Source organism: Cyprinus carpio, chromosome A16 (assembly GCF_018340385.1).
Source record: "Cyprinus carpio isolate SPL01 chromosome A16, ASM1834038v1, whole genome shotgun sequence".
NCBI classification, from domain to species: domain Eukaryota; kingdom Metazoa; phylum Chordata; class Actinopteri; order Cypriniformes; family Cyprinidae; genus Cyprinus; species Cyprinus carpio.
Window position 1 is genome coordinate 1728116 of NC_056587.1, and position 19277 is coordinate 1747392.

Below are 19277 nucleotides of genomic sequence, written 5' to 3' on the forward strand. Positions count from 1 at the left end.
TCTAATTTCACAAGATTTACAGCAGACAGACTGAAACATGTTTGGCTTCACCAGTCAGACTTCAGGGGGAAAATGAAGTTGTTTCAGAGCAAGTTTTTACATGCAGATTAAAGATTACAAAGAAAAAGTTGGTTTATTATTACTTGAAATAACTAGGTCTGATGAATCGTTCAGAGGTGAATGTGCAATAAGAAAGTAAATCTAGTGATTTTGATTTCATGATGACTTTAATATGTGTCTTATATTACACGTTTGAAGTGCATGTCATCATTTTCAAGAGGCCTGTGAGTGAGTTTGCAGAAGTGTTTGGCAGCTCCGTCTGTTTTCCATGCTGGCTAAGACGAGCAGAAGCTCTAATGGGTTATTTTAGATCTCAGCTGCTGCTGTTGATGTTCTGTTGTGAATCTCCAGCTAAACTGGGATTTCCACAGTGCTGACTATCACAACATTTAGATAAGCACTGATGCTCCATGCAAAACTCCAGTTGGAGTTGTAATGCTCCTCTGCTTTCAGAATTGAGTGAATGGAAAATCCCATAAAAAAGTACGAGCATGTTATGGAGCAGGAGAAAAAGCGCTCAGGTGTCCGTGTTGTTCTGGTTGGGAAGGACAGGGTGTGTCTGTGATCAAAGCAGATGTGTGCACATTCCTCTCTCTCCGGGCATGACACACACACAGACACACACACATCCCTCTACACGCTCTCACACGCAGAGACACACACACACACAGATCCACAGGGAGAGAGAGAGAGAGAGAGAGAGAAAGATTGGGAGGCACTTTCACAGCTAATGTGGTTTGGTTACACCTAACACGGGAATGTGTGGAGTTACCAACATCAGTCTCATTATCTTTGAAGTATCTGTGATGTTCCAGGTGGCTTCTATACACTCTCAACTCTGCCTGTACTGGAGGGGACATGATTGCTTAACCCCGTAAAGCTTAGTGGATCACATTTCTAAGGCCTTTAAATGATCAACATGATCAGAACTTTGCTGTTAAACTTTTAAAAGGTCTTTTTGGATTAAGCTTTACTGTATGTATTATGTTGTATGTTTGGTTGTTTCTTGTCTGAGTTATTTTAGTGTATTTGTTCTGTTGTCCTCCTTCAGCTAGAGCTTCATGTGTCTTTCTGCTGTCAAATCTTGACTGATTTTGATCAAGTAAAGGTCAGAATAACTGCAGTAATATTTCCCGATGAACACTTACTGGACTGAAGAAGCTCAGCTTTACTTGATTCTCCATCAATCATGTTTTTGGATTGCATTGCATTATATGCTTGGATCATTTAAATCTCATCTTACTGAGACACATTATTGGAGATACAGAGTAATGACTGATATTTATATCATTTTATGTCACAATACTTTGTATACAAAGATCTCATTGATTTACATTACGAGCATCAGAATTTATTCTTACTTTTAGTCCATGTAAATATCAGCATATGCATATTTTTGCTCAATTTTGGCCTCTGAATAAAAAATTTGCTGTTTTTTTTTTTTTTTTTTTCATCCATATCCTCTAAATAATACTATATGAGCCATAAAAGACTACTAATAACAAAAAACACATATGCAAACTTTTTGCTCACGTTGACTTTTAGCTGCATCTTCTCATCTGACCTCCGATCCAGAGCAGTCTGGTGTGCATGTGGTTCATAGCAAGATCTGGGGTGTGTGTATGTGAGGCTGAAGATGAATACTTGAAACTGATTCAAAAAGTCCATCATGCTTCACCCTGCGCGTGTGAATGATTCGTCTTGTGTAGACTTGACTGTTGGAATAAAGCCTGTTCTATATTGCAGCTCTGGCCGAGAACCAAGCACAGTTTTTGCAAGTTTTGTTTTAGATGTCATTTAAGGACGGGCTCATCTAAATATATGGGTGTGCTGAAGGGTGTCACGTGTCTCAAACAAAGCTCTTGAACATCTTCAAAGGCTGCATTTGTATAAAGCCGTGTATCTCGTGAGGTCATGTCTTATGGCTTGGCCTTCAGAAGTGCTCATTGTTAATCCGGCCAATCAGATCTCAGCCAGCTCTTGTCTTTTTGTGTGCATGAAGTATCAGCTGGTCTGTGAATGATGTCATGCCGTATGGAAACTGCTGGTAATCTTGTAGGCAACTTTGCTAAAAACACATAAAATAGAATCACATAAATGTGTCTTTGCAATCAGCAGAAATACTCTTTTTTTCTTTTTTCTTTTTCTTTTTTTGGTTAAATTAGTTATCAATATCATTATATAATTTACCAATTTTAATCAATTGTCTAGTAATTATACATGTGAATAGGTCTATAATAAATGATTTAATTATAAGATAATAAGCTTCATAAACAGAAAGGCCCCTGTCATTAAATAAGGCTGGTCAGAGCTAATATGAGGTTACATACTTGTGTAAATATAAAAGTAGTCAGTCAATATTATAATGTAATATTATGAAACACTATTACAATTTAAAGAAGCTGTTCTCTATGTGAATATCTGTTAAAATGTAATTGATTCCTGTGATCAAAGCTGTATTTTCAGCATCATTACTCCAGTCTTCAGTGTCACATGATCTTCAGAAATCATTCTAATATGATGATTTGCTGCTCAAGAAACATTTCTGATTATTATCAATGTTGAAATAAGACAATATTTTTGTGGAAACTGTGATGCATTTTATTTTTCAGGATTCACAAATGAATAGAAAGTTCAAAAGAATGGCATTTATTTGAAATAGAAATCTTTTGTCACATTATAAATGTTTTTTATGTCACTTTTGATCAGTTTAATGCATCCGTAATTATCTTAAATCATAAACTGAAGAAAATGTAAAAAAGGGTTGTGAATGCTGTTGTAGGTGTTGGTAGTTTTTTGTGCCACACCTCAATACTTTCTTCTGTATCAACAGACATTGAGACGTCTATAAAATGAAGGTGTCAGCTTCCATATCCGCTAACGAGTATGTCAGATCTCGTAAAAGATAGACACTCCTGCAAACACTGTCATGTTCAGACTGTTATAGTCCAGCGAGCCTAAACAGATTGTCATCCGAGCAGCTTCTCAAAGTTTAAGGTGTGGGTCTGTTCAGATGATGAGCGTGTGATGAACGCCTCATCCTCATCTTTATCTTCTGATCTCTAGGTTTATGTCTTTATGACATGAGCAGAGCTGTCGCTCGTCACCTGTTGTGAGAGAAATTGCGAGTAACACACGGAATTCATGTGAAATATTGAAATGGATAGACTGAAATAGTATTTTCTTTTATTTACAGCTTCCCTCTCATTAGTGATGGAAGACGGTGCACGTGCAGGTTCAGCACGATCACATAAGCACCCACTCATGCATACAGGAAAGAAATTATTCTTATAAAGAGTTTTCTTTGTATTCCTGACTGTTAATTTAGCAGCCTCTGGTTATGTATTTTACTGTTAATCTCCAGCGTGTGTAGACCTGAGCGGCCCATCCCAGAGCCACACCCTGCCTCAGTTACTCATACTTGCCCAACCGCTCAGGTATGTCACAGTGGTAAATCATTAAAGAGGTGTGTGTGTGTGTGTGTGTGTGTGTGTGTGTGTGTGATGTCTATTGGCATGAGTAGTTTTAGAGCATCTTTGTGCAATCGTGTTCCCATAATGACTCTTTTGATCAGTTCTACACACTCGTTTAGCACTCTGTTTCGCGTGAACTTACACAACTCTCCACTCTCGGCTTCCTGTTGCGTTATTCTTGAGAGACTCTGATGAGTTAGTGTGTGTGTGTGTGTTTGGAGAGGGTGTGGGATTCTAGATGAGGCATGCTGGCGGACACACCTTCCCACTCACTTTCCCTGATTACACACCTTCTTCTTCCTGCCTCCGCTCCACCAACATGACAATTTAGGGCTGAGGCGGGGCCAAGCGTATCCCGCAATGCCCTCCATGTCTCTCTGCAGTCAGAACGGCACAAGAGCAGACCCACAACCTGTAGCTGGAGGCATCATTTACAAGAGCTTGAAGATGGACAGCAGTAATTAAACATAAAGAAAGCAGAACAGAGAGTCTTAACGGGAACATCGCTGCAACGTTTCACTTGGAGAAGTGAAGATAAGGAGCTTGTAAAGAGCTGCGGTTTGTGACTCTGTATTAGCGTGACATAAAGGAGATGAGTTCGCAACAGAGACGGAGGGAATATTCGGCTGACAGCCTGGAGAGGGAGAGGATCCCTTCAGAAGACTTGCCCTATCAGGGAATGCTGAAAGCCTTGGAAGGCAGGAAAGGTACTTAGGAAAGCTTTCTGATACACCTGCTCATGTTGGAAGAGCAATTTCTTCTTTGTAAGAGTCAGATCTCTAGGTCACAGATTTATGGTCAGGGAATCAATCAGACTTTTTGTCGTGGTTTCTACTTTTAAAGTTATTGGAAAATTCTTAGGTAACACTAGACATTCCACTGTCTACAAGTACAAGTACATGTCAACTTATTCTACCAACCCTAACCTAACAGTCTACTAGTACTCCAATGAGAGTTAGTTGCAAAGTTACTTACAGTTAGTAGAATGTCTAAAGTGGACTATCGAAATAAAGTGTAACCCATTCGTAAAACAAGATCAATTTGATTGAGAAGTGAAACTGTGTAAGATTAAGACCCTAACTTTGGACCTTCATTCAAGATATATTCTCTGAGAACAAGTCTTAATGCCTTATGCAACTTTGCTTTATATATATTTGACTAAAAAATGACTATGTATGTATATATCTTTCAGTATATATACATTATTTTTTTTTTTTGCATATGTCCCAGCTTCCTCCAATGTCAGTCTAGGGTTCGGGAAATCTAGGATTTTTCGCCCCTCAGTGTATTAATACATGTACATGGTTTTTGATTGCAGTCTTGTGAGCAAACAGGATTACATTAGACATTATTATAAAATATTTTACATGAGATCTGTAATGAACAACCTAAGGTTTATCACTAGCTTTATAGTGTTTGCAAAATGTCATTGCTCTGCACTGGTGCCTTTAATTTGCACTATAAAAAATCTCATACAGAAGCTGTCTCAAAAGGCCATTTCCTCAATATTTCAATAGATGACTTATATTTACCAGTGTAAAGATGTGTTAAGTGGGACTGAGGCGACATTCTCTGTTGTCTTGTCGTCACAGTCCTGCACCTGATTGGCTCGTTCAATATGTCATCAGCGAACAGTGGTGAGCAAACAGAGAAAGTGCATTTGATACTGTATCTGTATACATATCACTGCATTAAATATCAGTGGATAAAAAATCAGTTTTATGCGCATGCCTCACCCCCCCCAGAGGGCAGGAGTTGTGCGCTGAATCACAAGGGCGTTGGTTTAAACATTAGCGCTGTAACTTTATACGTGTGAGAGGATAGAAAGCAGTGAACGGTGGTCAAAGGACAAAGATCTGTCGACGACCCCCGTACTGGTGCTCATAATCATCCACATCAACATCATAACCCGCAGACTCTTCAAACACTAAAGGGAAGTCTTACATTAATGACAGAGGTCAAGGTTTACTGCCTCAACCCTTGATATTCACCATGGTAATAATATTTCATAATATTCTCATCGTGCTCCACCCAACAGAAGCATTAGTCCTGCGGGCGCGTCTGTGTGGGTCTGAATCACTCAGCAAACATATTTCAATTGTCTGTCATATTATGCAGTGAAGTATCCTGTTGTACTTGACAAAAATTGCTCCAAGTATTGAATGGAGAACATTTGATTCCACAGAAGCATAAATGAATTGGATTTAGGTGTGGGATAGGTAAGAGTTTGGCGTTTGCTCTATGTTTTGGCTCATGCATTTCTTCAGGATTGCTTGATTTCTGTTGTATCTTTAAACGTCTTTCAGTCCTTGTTGCAAAATGCACCGTCGAAGCATGATCAGTCATCAGCATCCTTCAAATCAGGGATGGTGTTGGGATGTCCTGTGCAGCTGATGCCATCAGTTCAAGTTTGGTCTCTTCAGGTTCAATCATCTTCCCAATCCTAGTTGTGATTTGACAAACTCTAATATTGGCGTTTACAGCAAGTTTTGTACTTGCTCCCAGAAAGAGGTACATCAAAATATCTATCATAGACTCTTATTTTCCATGCTTATGCATGCTGTTTTGTGTATTTTTCTATACAAATAGATTTTTTTTTCCCCACAAATGTGTATTTTTTTCACCTTGACTTTAGAGTACTTTAAATGTAATTACAATACACCACCATGTATGTATCAAATGGTTAATTGCATAGTTCTGTAGTTAAGGCCATCTAATAGAAAAAGTGTTCAGCTTTACTAGCAACCTTACTAACTTTAACCCTTAATGTGAGCATGCCGCTTCAAATTACAGCCTTTCTCTGAACAACACAGAGCTGCAGTGTTGTCCAAGTTCTTTAGTAATGGTGACAGATGCAAGTGTTGGTAATTTGTATGAGGCAGCAGTGTGGATCGTGTTCTCTTGTGTTTCACGCTGCTGAAGGAACATGATTCTGCAGGCTGCGGGTGTGTCTGTGGTGTTCGGTTAGTCACGAGTGATGCACACTTAGCTATTAAAGCTATTTTGCCTTCATGGTGAATTTTCCCAGCCTGAGGCCTCACAATGTTCCCTCCGAACCTGCGCTCTGTCTTTACTTGACAATGGAGCTGCCTAGACATCTCCTGCAGTCATTACTCTCCAGCTTTACCCAGGCTTCCTCACATGGGTGTGCCTCAGTGCTGCTGGGATTTAATAGTTTGGTAGGAGATGTGAGGCATTCATACACAAAAAGAACTGATAAAAAAAAGCATTCTCATTGGGTTTTAATTTGTTGCACTTCTCTCTTCAGTTCGGCGGTTTCTTTGTTAAACAGTCAGGTTTGAAACACACTCACAGTAGTGGTTGCATCAGTGTTGTTCTGGGCTGAGATACGGTATTGCACTTTCAGTGAAATGAACCTGTGAATTGCTTATCTATAGGGATTTAGCATTTTAAACTTTACAAAAATCTAAATTAATAAAAAGACACACTTAAATTCCTTCATATCCATATATTTACTCTGTACACTGCTGAATTGTGTTTAATTTATTTATTTATTTTTTTGCAGATGAACGGGACAAAGTGCAGAAGAAGACTTTCACAAAATGGGTGAACAAACACTTAATAAAGGTACATTCATATCTATCTATCTATCTATCTATCTATCTATCTATCTATCTATCTATCTATCTATCTATCTATCTATCTATCTATCTATCATCTTTCAAACTTTAAGCTTTTAAAACTGATATCACAATGTTGTTTTAATGGAAATAATGTTTGATATAAAAACTAATAATAGCCTAACTAATGTACAGTAAAACCCACACTTATTTAAGACAAGTCAGTTATCAATCATTTAAAAAACCTTGAAAAATAAATAGTTAGGTTAAAAAAGTGTTGTTGTAGTATCATTGAGATTCTTTGGTTTCAAAATTTTTATTTTCTATTTTCATTTGAATTTTAAGTCGAGCTTTAGTAATTTTAAGTTTTTGTCATTTGTCAAAAATTTTTCCCCAAATATAACTATATAATTGTACAATTTTATTTCAGTTTTAGTACATCAACTATTTCAAGCAACAAAAATGATGTTTTTTATGGCTTTAGTTTTAGTTTTAATTTCAGTTAGCTATAATAATCGTAGTCGGAACAGTGTTCGAGTATCGAGTTCTTTCATGTTTTATTGCACTCTAATGATGTAACATCGCTTTGAGAAAGGCTCAAAAACACATCATCTTTTATTACAGTGCAGCACTGCAATGTCATGTGATTATAACCACGACAGAGAGATAATACTAGAGAGATAATCATGTGTCAACCCATATTACTACTGCTACTAATACTACTACTGTATTGCCAACCCAGTTACCAGTACAGTACCAGTACAATTTTTAACCACGATGTCACAACACCCAGTTTAGAAACTAGTGTACTCATCTTAAAGTCTCTTCCTTTTTGGGAGGCATAACAGCTGTTGGGCTGAATATGACTTCTGTATGTATTCTTTTAGTTAGGGACAGATCATATCCTGTCCACACAAGTGATAAATCTACACACAGCTCGTTAATCATCGTCTAGTCGGAAATATCTAGTATTTAGGCAGAAAGGGGGGTGTTGAAAATCCAAACAAAAGATAATGAAAATGTAACGCTGGACAAGACTGAAGGTTATTAGCACTTGTACAAATCAATCAAGCCTGTTCATTCACCATAGAGGAGGAAAAACACAAGACCCCTCCAGAACAAAAGAGCTGATATAAGACAAACCTGCATGTCAAGAACATCTGGATTCAGTTTGCAGCATGCATATCATATTCAGTATGATACAATATTAATTATATACACAAAGTTATAAAACTCTCTATTTTTCTGAGTGATTTTACGATGTGCATTCATCCAGGGCACACCTACATAAACCAATAATTTTACTTGGCAGCAAATGTTCAAATCATTTGTATTTACTACAAACACTGAGTATATTTTCACCCTTTGTACTATCAAATACAAGCCCTTATTATATAATAGTCTGGCTGTTATCTACACCGACACATCTATATTTGCTGACTTAATGTTTGAGTTTGACCTTGACAAACTCTTAGAGATCACAAAAACAGTTTGCGCTGTGGTTTGTCCCTGTCATCAGCTGTTATCTAGCACTTATTAGAGGGTTTTATTGCTTTGTGCTGATTGAGCTGAATATGTGTGAGGAAAACATGGGCTAATGATTGAAAATATGGAGATAGATGTTACAAATAAGACTTATTATCCATATGTTGGTTAGGGCAGTATTGGTGTTTTGCCAATGTGAGACTGCAAAGTGTCATTGATTGTGATGAAACTCATTGCCATCGTAATAGACAGCATGATTTGTGTGTGAGGTTCTGTGGTTGTGTTCAGTCATATTTACTGACAATCAATGCATCAACAGAGACCTCTAGTGGCTCAATATGAGCTCTGCTTTCCTGCTTGTTTGTGGCTACACTTCACTTTGACATTTAACTTTCAGTTGGATGAATAGATGTTATTGTGAAAGAAAATAAGCTGGAGGTTTTATTCAGTTGATTTTATCGAGCTGAGGTTCAGAGGCAATGCCAATTTGGCTTATCTTTAGACTTCGGTAGCTTCTGTCTATTGTGCTTTGTCTTCCACTACATACAGCAGATACATAAAACTCCTCATTTACCCAATGCTTACAGCTGCTTTATATTAAGAGGTTTAAAGTGCATAAAATATAATAAATATAATAGATAAAAGGCAATACTGAACATTTGATATATTATTGATATTTGTAAAAAATTTAGTACAAATTTTAGAAAATTTCTAGTGAGTGTTCCTGAAGGTTTAACAGTATTTAACTAAATGAGATGTTAAGTTTTCATGATAGAAAAGCTTTGATTTTTATTTTCCGGTGGAAGCCGCAATGAGTTTTCAGTCATATAACTTCAGTCATTTCAGCATCAGTTTTTAAATCATATTAATCTTAATGTTGTCCTTCATCATTCAACTTTCACTTCTTTCTTCCATTTCTTATCAATGTAACTCCATTCATCTGTCTGTGCTCTTCTCTCCTCCTCGTCCAGCACCGGAGAGCTGAGGTAGGTCCCTCTGTCTGCATGTCCCAGCATGCTCTGCTCTCTCACACGCATGTTCAGTGCCCCTGTCCTCCCCGAGGCTCTTCTGCTGTCACATGAGGAATATAGAACGATGCTCACAGCTTGAAAATGATCCATTGGTTGCCATTAGTTTTAGTCTCATGCACTGCAGCATAGAAATCTGCAGCAAAAGAGTACTTTTTGTCATTGTACTTCGATTATAGGAAGCAATGTTGTTCCATGTTCCATTCCATGTGTTACACTATTAGTTAAAGAACAGTTGATCCTCAAATCCTGTCATCATTCATTCACCTGTCATGTTCTTCAAAACCCATATGCAGTTATTTTTCCATATATTTTTGTTTTTCTGTGACCTTGACTGTCAAACTCAATATGGACCAAAACAACAACAACATTATAACACTATTAAAAACTATTATTTTCCATTCCACATTTAAACTTCTGTGTCACATTTGGCACAATGCAGTTTGCCATAGATTTTTGATTTCATGATCTCAGCAGATAATCTTTGAATAAATGTAGATCTTTTCAACTTCTGGAGTACTTATATATTATATATATACTTTTATTTTGTTATTTTATCCTTCCTGAAACTTGACAGATTTGTTTGCAATTATAGTTTAAATAAAATATATATATATAAAAAAAACTAGCCCAAACAAACAAACAAAAATCTGTTACTTGAAATAAAATAAAGGTAATGGAAATTAATTAAAAAATTTATTTCAGCTATATTTCTCAACATTTCTCATTTTAACTTAGTTTTACCCAAATGTATGGTACTAATAATAATAACAAAATAAACCAATAAATAAAAAATAATAAAAACTTCATAGACAAACAACAAAATTACTAAAACTTGAACTAAAACTATATTGAAAGCAGAAAATAAAAAATACAGGCTAAATTAAAATATCAAAACCTGCACTATATATCAATGATACTAAAATAACACTTAACAACGTGAGGGTGAATAAATGATCACAGAACAGTCACTTTTAGGATTTTAAAGCAAGCTGCTGAGAGCTGAGTGTCTTGCAGCAGTGAAGCTGCATGATCTGTCATCCACCAAAAATCAGTATATATATTTTATTATAATCGAAGCAGAGAACCTTTTTTATAAACCAGCTGTACAGTGATTGAGTGGCTGATTTAGAAAAGCTTCAGAATTAAATGTTAAACTCTATCACTCAATAAATCATTTGTCACAGATGGTTTTGTGGTGAGGCAGGTGAGCCGCTCTTCTGCCTGCAGCCATGCGTTGCTCTGTCCTGTACTCACTGAGCAAAACGCAAATCAATCACTTTGAATTCAGGTCTCCGCCCTCTTAACGAGAGACATACTCTACATACTGTACTTGTGTTTAGAGTCCCTGCTTGAGCTGCCCAGTTCTGGAGTCTTAACTGTTTCAGATACCCAAAAATGATCATTGGTTCAAAAACTTTTTTTCTGTTTTCATTTAACCACAAAATTACACGTTAGGGAGAATGTCTATGCTTCTGTTTTTATCCTGTACAAGAACAGCGGATATGGATTTAAGCTGGCAAGCTCTAAAAAGGACAAAAAAACTACCTTAAAAAGTCAATTGGAATATGTGTGACTGCAAATAAGACTTGGATTGTGGCATGTCAGTTCTATTTTTGGAGAGTGACCTCACCATTCACTTTCCTTGAATGGAAGAAAAAAAACCTAGAAGCTCAGTGTTTCTGCCTAACATCTAATTTTGTGTTTTATGTGAGGGAAATATATATTCATATACATGAGAATGGGTGAATTATGGCAAAATGTTGTCAATAAAATAACCAAAAGTGGAAATTCTGGTTATGTGTATTTGTACTCCAAACTAATTAAGTGCAAACCTGAATATCATTGGTTATCCAAATCATGCAATAAAAGTTCAACATTCAGACGAATCATGGATGAAACTGATCGCATCGAGCAGTAATCAGCAAGTGCTACAAACACAATACAACGGTTAGGATTAGGTTTGTAAGTTTAGTATTTGTTTCAGACAGTCAGCATTGTGATTGAGGAATGAAATCTTTAGAATTGGGTTTTCACTCACATATTTTTCTTGTGAGATTGTTGTTTTCTTTCTGCAGGGATGATGAATTGATTGTTTTTTCTCTTTTTTTTTTCTTTTTTTTTCTCAGACTCAGCGTCATGTGAATGACCTGTATGAAGATCTCCGAGATGGACATAACCTGATCTCCCTTCTGGAGGTCCTCTCCGGAGAGACGCTGGTGAGTGTTACTTTGTTTATTTCTTCTCCTGAGAGATGGTGGTGAGTGTTGACAAAATTCAAAGTTCTTGTAAAGGACTTCAGGTTAAAAAACCCAACGGTTTTTTTTTGTGATGCCTTGGAATACGTCTTCCAATTTGAAATACGTTTTGTTGAATCACACCCAAAACACTGGGTTCAGATATTCCAGAAAAATTCTTGACATCTTCCCATCAAACTGCTTAATCTCTTGGCTGTAGCTCAGACATTAACCTCACTCTTTGGCTTTTCTTTTAATTCTGTGTGGCGCCTCCTTGACTCTTTCTCTGCCTTTCATTCCACCTTCCTTTGACCCTGACCCACCGTCTCTTTGCTGACCTTTGCCCTTTTGACTTCTGTCTGCTCTCTTTACACTTATTTTGTCAAGCCGAGGGAGCGGGACGTTGTGCGGAGCGTGCGGTTGGTGAGTGATGTAGATGCTTCATTGGCATGGGTCACTCACTGTGGCTGGCCTGTGCATGATGTCACGTCCAGCAGTCTTGCTGTAGTCTTGTTTGTTTTTTACTTTGATGCTACAGTATGTCTCAAGATTATAAAATGCTAGGTATCTCAGCTGATTAAAGTAATAAGGGTAATTATTCAGCAGGTTGGAAGATAAATGTTGAGAGACTTCATTAAGAATTCTAAATGTAAAGATTTAAGATGTTTGCAAAAAAAAAAAAGCAATTTTTTTCTTCTAATTCTAGGGATTTTATTTGAAAGAAAAAAAATAGCATTACAGTAGCCGTTTCATTTACTTATATTCAACAGTTTGGCAGCTAAATATTTAGATTTTTATAAATAAATAAAAATTAAATTTAAAAACCTAAGCTATGTTGTGCAAAAAAAATACATTATTTTCTTAATAAAGCATGTATTTGCTTCTGATTTGAGGGACTTTTATTTTGGAATTTGACTGTTCTGAATAACATTGCAGTAGCCCTGTTTCATTTACTCTTAATCGGTTCCGCTTGCGCATGACTGGCGCTGTTTCTCTTTATGACACCATCTATCTGAACCTCGTCATGGTTTGGGTGTGTGAAAGATACAGCGAATGAATTATATCTAAGTGACTGCCAAATAAATCCACATTTATTTTGAAGCAATATATGTACAATTGATTATAAGTGCAGAACAACACGTTTGTGCAAGACGTGCTTTTTTAAGTTTAAGTTGTTCAGCTCATAAAAACATGTTTGCAAACTCTTGGAGTGTGTTTGGCGAGTCAGATGTCTTGAGTTATTTCCTGTAATGTAATTTTTTTTTTTTTTTTTTTTTTTTTTTTTTTTTTGGATTCAGTATTTAGTATTCATCCACAACATTATACCATGTTACATCCCTAAAGCCACAAGACCATCACTTCTGTCAAATAGTCTTGAAGACCCCATGAAATGACTCAATGTGCATTTTATAATTTTTTTTTAAATTGCATTATCTGTTTTGACGTATTTCCTACTGAAACAGGAAGTTGGGGCGTGGCATATTTTAAATGCAGATTTAGTTTTTCTGTCACCTAGCATACAGATGTCCTCAATGCTAGCAGACATGGAGTAAAAACCCCCAAAACACAATGCTTTGATTTCATTGGGTCTTTGATGTCTTTTCTTAGCGAGCTCATAAAGGTCATCTTGTTTTTCATTCTTCCTTCAATTAGACCTTCCAAAGAGGCTTCTCTGGGCAGTCAAGGACACATCTCAGTCTCATCCTTTCTGTCAACAATGTCATGTGTCTTATTCACTCTCTATCTGTCTCCACAGCCTCGTGAGAGAGGACGCATGCGATTCCACAAACTGCAGAATGTGCAGATAGCACTGGATTTCCTCAGACACCGGCAGGTACGAGAACATCTCAACTTACAAACTAAATTAAAAGGATAGTTTGACCTTATTGTCCTTATTCAACCTCGTTTGTTTTCTTTCATCCATGGATTACCAAAGGAGACATTTAGCAGATTGTCCCAGCTGCTCCCTTACATAAAGTGAAAGTTAATTGAGACCATATTCTGGTCACGTAAAACTGACCATCAAAGAATTGTAAAAAGCCATTTGCATCATCAGTCCTTGTAACAGTTCACTTTCATGGTGTGGAAAAGAGCAACATGGGTATTTTGCTTTAAATGCCTCCTTGAGTGTTTCACGGAAGTACTGTAATCATTTAAATTCATCTTAAACTCAAATGTGAAATGCTGCTGTTCTCTGTAAATCACAGGTGAAGTTGGTGAATATCAGGAACGATGACATTGCCGACGGGAACCCGAAGCTGACACTGGGTCTCATATGGACCATCATCCTCCACTTCCAGGTCTCCTGTTCTGTCAGTGTTGAGTTCCCATACCATTTACCTCCTCCTCCTCCTCCTGGGCTCCAAATTGGTCTAATTAATCAGATCCAATTCATTCTTTGGGTCATATCGATTTTATGATTTCCAATCAAACCTCAACAGGGTCAATCGTTTTTGCTTCAAACCAGTATCTGCCTCATGCAATAAAATGTTGTTTTTGTTGTTTTAAATTCTACTTTAATCAGGAATATCCATTATGATCCAACCACAGCAGTCTTAGAATGTGAAAATGAAGCAGTTTGTTTGATTCTCTTGACGAATCTGTTCAGTGTCTTAGGCGCCATGAGGAATTGTGAGTCTCTGATCTAATCTAATTTCATAATCTAATATCCAGGATGCTTTGTAGATCTAAATTACGTGAAGCTGTTGTTCAAGGTTCAATTACAACCACACCCTGATTTATTCCACCTCAAACAATATAAAAACTCACAATAAAAAAAAAAAAAACTGTCACAATACAGCTGCCAGGAGACTGACACAAATTCAGCTGATTGTGCTTCTTGAGTATGTTCTTCCAGTGTTTTTCGGGGAATTTAATATAAAATAAGTTTGTTTGCAGTATTTCTTTTTTGTGCAGAAGTAGTGGGGTTTGTTTATGTGTGTGTGTTGCTTGTGTACTGCTGACTTCTTCATGAAGTGATGGAGTTTTCTCTTTATGGAGGTAGCCTGACCAAGAAGAGAGTCTCATGAGCAGAGATTTATATAAATATATATATATACATATATATACATATACATATAATTTTAAAAAATACAGATAGAATAGCAGCATATTTAAAAGGTGTTAATTTCCTTAAAGTTAAGTTTAAATATCACATTTGGTCACCATAGTTCGTTAAAATCGAAGCCTTAAAACAGTGTTTGTGAGTAACTAAAAGCAACTGTACTACATCAGTCATTGTGAAAGCGTTATCAAAATAGCACCGCTTTCAATAAGAAGCTACTTTTCGAACGTAGTATTGTAGCAAAAAAAAGTGCACTGTTTTCAATGGCATGTTGTATTGCACATGCACAATTACAATACTGAAAAGCAATATTCAGACACGCTCCTCTAGTCTTGAGTTTGTTGTCTGGAAGTCTGACTTTTATTTTAGTCAACTGAAATATTCAGACGGTTTGTTTTGTAACTGATTCATCAAAACCAGATTGTCAGAATCTCTCAATGTTGCCAGAAGTATAGTTCTTGTCTTTTTTTCTAGGAAAATACATACAGTATCTAGTGTAATGCTTGTTTTATTAACTAGATATAGTCTAAAAATGCACAGTGTTTCCAAGTTTTTCTATTTGAGATCTCCGTTGTTCTTGTGGCAGATACTGTTGTTTAAATGCTTCAAAATGAGCTTATTGCTCGGCAAGCATATATAGCTTACCCAATACTGACCGTAAACCAATGCCCAAGCTGACTGGGTTTTCCTTTAATGAACTGCATTGTTTTTGCTACACTTATTCATGGATTAAGTATAATGACAGGTCTCAGAGGGGTCCTAGGAGGTCAATGGTATTCATTGGGGCTGAATTGCTATTGTAGTGCATGACTATAATTTGTTTGAGAACTCAACCACTTTGATTATTTATTGATTTGCATATGATAAACATACGGCTGCTGCTACCGCATGTCAATGCAACTCATTTTTCTGGGCTGGCAGATTTCAGATATCCAGGTGAACGGTCAGTCGGATGATATGTCAGCGAAGGAGAAGCTGCTCCTCTGGTCTCAGCGGATGGTGGAGGGTTACTCTGGTATCCGCTGCGATAACTTCACCACTAGCTGGAGGGACGGAAAGCTCTTCAACGCTGTTATACACAAACATGAGTAAGTGCCTTTGTACCACATGTCAGGATTGGTGTTTGGCTAAAGTAGTAGTTGTCACCATGCAATGTCACAGAATTCATATTTTTTTTGGTGTTTCTTGATATTTCCTTATAATATTTATCATTAGTCTCATTGGTACTCAAAATTACAGCCTTCTTTTAGCAATGTTGGAATAAAGAAAAGTGCTACCTGACTCAAGTTTTAGCTTCGCTCTCGATCAAACTTGTCATTGATGCCATGGAGTAAAGTCTTCTGATCTGAATTCAGCACATATTTTTGTGGAGATAAATGCTCTGAGCGCAGACGAGTCAAATCAGTTTATACTCGCAGGCTTCTAGAGTTTAACCAGCCTTTGAAGTTCAAACATTTCAAAGAACTTTTCTGTAACAAAGCCTTTATATATAAAATGCATTGTAAAAGTAGTTTTAATGCATTAATTATGCCTTATAATGCACATTATAATGCATTGTATGATCTCATGAATAATTGTAATCCCAGTTATAAATACATTATCTATTCATTGTTACACCTTTAGAAAGTATAATGCATTAAAGAACAAGAAAACCAAACATTCAAATATTATAATGCATTTTAACTTTGGTTGCAGTTATTTTTGAAAAGATATAATGCATTACAATGTACGTTATGCATACTTTTATAATGCATTATACATAAAGTCTTTAAGTGTTACTGACATTTCTTTTTCGATGAATACCAAAAGAGATATAATGCAGAGGTTCTGAGCAGCTGTTGAATATACAGTGGTGATGATGGGCCCAAGATATACTAGAGATATACTAGATGTGCCTTGACACTTTATTTTGAAGTGTATGCAAATGTAAAGGAGATTTGAGAACTACAGCAGAGGACAACTATAAAAAAAAAAAAGTTTTTCAAGACAAACTTTATGTTGGCTTGAGAAAGCCTCACTAGAAAGTATATAAATTGAAGTCAGGATGTTTTAAGTAAGAAGCAGTAAAGGTCAATAAGTAGCAGTTTTAAAAGCTAAAATAGATTAATGTAATTTTTAAACAGTTTTAAGATCAAAACTCAAAGCTGTATGGACTGCTTTTTGAAGTTTTTGCAGCTCGTTGGCACAAACTGATTTAAGTGCATTGGAAAGAGCAGCATGTAGAATAGATCATTAAAAATTTATTCTTTTGTGTTCTACATGGGTTTGTAACGATATGAGCATCATTTAAATGAATGATATATATTTTTGTAAGTGGGAAACAACTGTCCACACATGCCACACAGATCAAGGCTAAATGAAAGCAGTTTTTCTGTAATGTGGGTGTGTTCTGTATGCAGACGCGAAGACAAAAAAGAGAGCAGGAAGATATTGAATGAGAAAATAGTCTTAGATGAAATGCACAATGAAGGCTGAAAGATAAATACCGTGAGGTGTGGTGCCTGTTGGAGTGGAGACTCCCCGCAGGGCAGCTTTTCTGAAACATTAACATGTACCTGCAAAACTTGGGAACGGCCAAATTACCCTGACATGAAGAGAGAGGATTTGATGCTTTTGTCAGCCAGGAACACCCATAGGATCTGCCTCCTTTCAGAAATGAGGAAGAGGCTTTTACAGGCACCACCTGCAAACCAGAAAACAACACTACAAGTACAGACAAATGGATTTCAGAAACTGAAGAGTAACTAATACCATGCAGGGGAGATATTAATATTTGGAAATTCAAGAGTTATATAATTGGAATTGCATTGCATGTAAACATATTTTGGGCCACGATGTTGCTCAACATGAAGAGGCGCCTGTCCTTTAAGAAGCGTCGCACCAGCTCCAGCAGCACCATGGCTTCTGCGAGTGATGTGGAGAACCGTGTGGTCATGCTGTGCGAGGATATTCCCTCCGAGGACTCCGGATGGGGCTCCCAGAGTCCAGACGCTGGCTCCAGCGGAGACTCTCAGACAGGATACGGGCCGGACTGGAGCTCAGTGAGCCATTTACCAGAGAGAGACCTGAGGCAGATCCGTGGAGGCTTCAGGACGGACGAGCTGAGCATAGTGGAAGAGGTTCAGTACCACGCTGGAGAATTTTATGCCATGCCTTCCAGCATACATATCACAGAGATTACTGGGTGCTTGCTTAGTTTCTAACACTTTTTTTGTATGGTGCAGAAGCTGAAGGTTTTGATGTTTGAATCATTTTGATGTTTTGAATCATTCAGTGTAAGTGTGTAGACTTTGTTCGCTCTCTGTTTGAGTTTGATACACTCCCAGCTCTTGGTATTCATGGCATGTGAGTTATGGCTCCATCCCTCCGGAGACAGATGTTTTTTTTTGGGATTTATGGAGCAGGTGGTCACTTTACCTGCATCTCTGAACTCATCATGTCTCTCTACTATTAGGCAACTAGTATACTTATTTTATTCTGCGATATTCAAATCCAATGATTTAAAATGATGTCATTCTGATTTCATTATATATTTTTTGGTAACATTATACAGTAAGGTTTCATTTGTTAACATGAACTAACAACAACAAAAACAAATTCTAAATAATTTAATAACCTTTGTTAATTTCAACATTTAAAAATGCATTATCAAAATAAAAAGTTGTATATGTTTTTATGTTTACTGTACGTGAGCCATCATGAACTGATAATGGAGCAAAGTCAAGAAAGATTAATGAATACTGTGACAAATGTATCGCTCATTGTTAGTTAATGTTAGTTTATGCATTAACTAATCTTACCCAATGTGACTTTATTGTAAAATTTACCATTTTTTTTATGCATTAGATTGCATTTGCAATTCATTTTTGTTGAGTGTTCAAGTGATTTAAACTTTTGATGCTGCATTTCTTACACACTTTCTTTTGCTACTCTTGATTTCACCAGGCCCAGGCTCATCGACATGGGGAAGGTGTACCGCCAGTCCAACATGGAGAACCTGGAACAGGCTTTTTCAGTGGCAGAGAGAGAACTTGGGGTCACACGACTGCTTGACCCAGAGGGTAATTTTAAAGGGCTATAAGTTGATTTTGAAGAAAGTTATTAGATATTAACATCCAGTGTTGAATCTAAATCCTGATTAAATGTTTTAATTCAGTCCCACAAAAAAAAATGCTTATTAAACTGAAATTCTTTCCATTGCAGATGTGGATGTGCCTCATCCTGATGAGAAGTCCATCATCACCTATGTGTCCTCCCTTTACGATGCTATGCCCCGTGTCCCAGACGTCCAGGACGGCGCCAAAGTCAATGTGAGTTTTTCACTCATCATTTCAAAATGACGTGATTCC

At 36.9% G+C, this 19277-nt stretch overlaps 1 protein-coding gene across 1 annotated transcript in view; it reads left to right on the plus strand.

Moving 5' to 3' along the window:
* The window catches only part of LOC109087686 (plectin-like), a 68335-nt gene that overhangs the window by 14641 nt on the left and 34417 nt on the right, over nt 1-19277 (plus strand). Inside the window, exons 2-9 of the mRNA XM_042771986.1 lie at nt 7060-7121; nt 9571-9585; nt 11757-11846; nt 13621-13698; nt 14072-14176; nt 15850-16016; nt 18874-18989; nt 19132-19238. Coding sequence (XP_042627920.1) covers nt 7060-7121; nt 9571-9585; nt 11757-11846; nt 13621-13698; nt 14072-14176; nt 15850-16016; nt 18874-18989; nt 19132-19238 — 740 coding nt within the window. The remainder of the gene's footprint in view (nt 1-7059; nt 7122-9570; nt 9586-11756; nt 11847-13620; nt 13699-14071; nt 14177-15849; nt 16017-18873; nt 18990-19131; nt 19239-19277) is intronic.